Below are 1,396 nucleotides of genomic sequence, written 5' to 3' on the forward strand. Positions count from 1 at the left end.
AAAAGGACTTGCCTTGTCTTTCAACACAAACTGCAGATCATTCTGCAGTTTCAGGACCAGCTTCTCTGATTCCGAAAGCTTTTCCACAACTTCAATAATCTCCTTCTGTAATCGACTGTTTTCCTGCAAGACACAGGCCAGCATTTTGCCAGGCTTTGGGAGTGGAGGAGGAAGCTATTGGAAGGTCTGTCTCCTCTCTGAGTGAGAGGCTTATTTCTGGTCGCACTCATAATAATCAGGGAAGAAACCTAGTGGTATCTGATAGTCACTGCCTTGGCACCATGCAGAGGAAGCTATGCTGGGGGCTGATCCAAGCTGCCCAGGGACAGACCCCGCAAAGCCCTCAACAATGCTCAGTGCTTTCCCCATTGCCTCTGCTTCTCCCACTCCAAGTGTTTGCGTCAGGAGTATCACAAGAAAAGGCTGGTGGCAAGTCCTTCTAAGCCATTTTCTAAATGAGGGATTTGAAACTGCACCACTGCAGGTCAGATGTCCTTGGGGGAGGAAGGCAGTGTGTTCGGACATGGGAAACCAGTGAGAAGTGCAGTGAGGACATAATGCAGTGACAGCCCAGGCAGGTGGGCTGGCAGGCCCTGTACACACTGCTATCAGAGGCTCTTGGGGTGCCTGGCTTCTCCTCCAGCAGACAAGAGACTGAGGGAGGCAGGAAGGTGTGGAAAGAACCTTCAGGATCTGAGGTAGTGAGGAAGCAGAAGGCAGGAGCACAGGAAGGGACAGGCGACACCTCACTGAGCCCAAATGCAGGGTGGGTGTGCGTCGAGGGACAGTCACCAAAGCCCAGAAACCACATCTGCCTCAGGCCGTACCCAGGGCCAGTAGGTGGGCTTCAGGTTTGCTGACCCCGCAGGTGCTCTGGTCTCTTGGGTATGCAGCAGGTTGGCTGCTGACCTTCCCTAATCTAGGCCCACAGACCCAGAGCAGAGAGGGAGAGACCTGTCCTGCTGCCCCCACAACCAGAGAGAAAGTAGCAGGACAGAAGCCAGGACCCTTTCTGCTCTGGCTGAGAAGTATGCTAACTCTATAGCTGCTGAACGTTCCGTAGTTTGAAACCCCAGAGATTTCCCTACCACAGAAGTGCAAACTTCTTAAGGCCTCTTAAGGGTGCTGGGAGGTATTGAATCCTTGAATAGGAAAATGTTGGTGTTTTTTTTTTTTAAATATGGTGTGGGAGGAGGAACTTCAGGCCGCCTCTTTTCTGTCTTTTCTGGTGGGAAGTCCCTCCCCTCCCCGCCATTCCCCACCCCCTCTCCGTGCCTACCTTCAGGGCCAGGGTCAGCTTCTCTCGGAGGCTGGCCTCTTCAGCCTGCAGGTGCTCCAGGTCCTTCTCCAGTGAGGCCCGCTGCCTGAGGGCCTGTTCCCAGAACAGCTCATGCTC

At 53.7% G+C, this 1,396-nt stretch overlaps 1 protein-coding gene across 1 annotated transcript in view; it reads right to left on the reverse strand.

Annotated features, from left to right (window-relative positions):
• NINL (ninein like) overlaps positions 1–1,396 on the reverse strand; it is a 161,470-nt gene that overhangs the window by 52,082 nt on the left and 107,992 nt on the right. The window contains 2 exon segments of the mRNA XM_019633987.1: positions 13–123; positions 1,280–1,393. Coding sequence (XP_019489532.1) covers positions 13–123; positions 1,280–1,393 — 225 coding nt within the window.

The sequence above is a fragment of the Hipposideros armiger genome, unplaced genomic scaffold (assembly GCF_001890085.2).
Source record: "Hipposideros armiger isolate ML-2016 unplaced genomic scaffold, ASM189008v1 scaffold_1463, whole genome shotgun sequence".
NCBI classification, from domain to species: domain Eukaryota; kingdom Metazoa; phylum Chordata; class Mammalia; order Chiroptera; family Hipposideridae; genus Hipposideros; species Hipposideros armiger.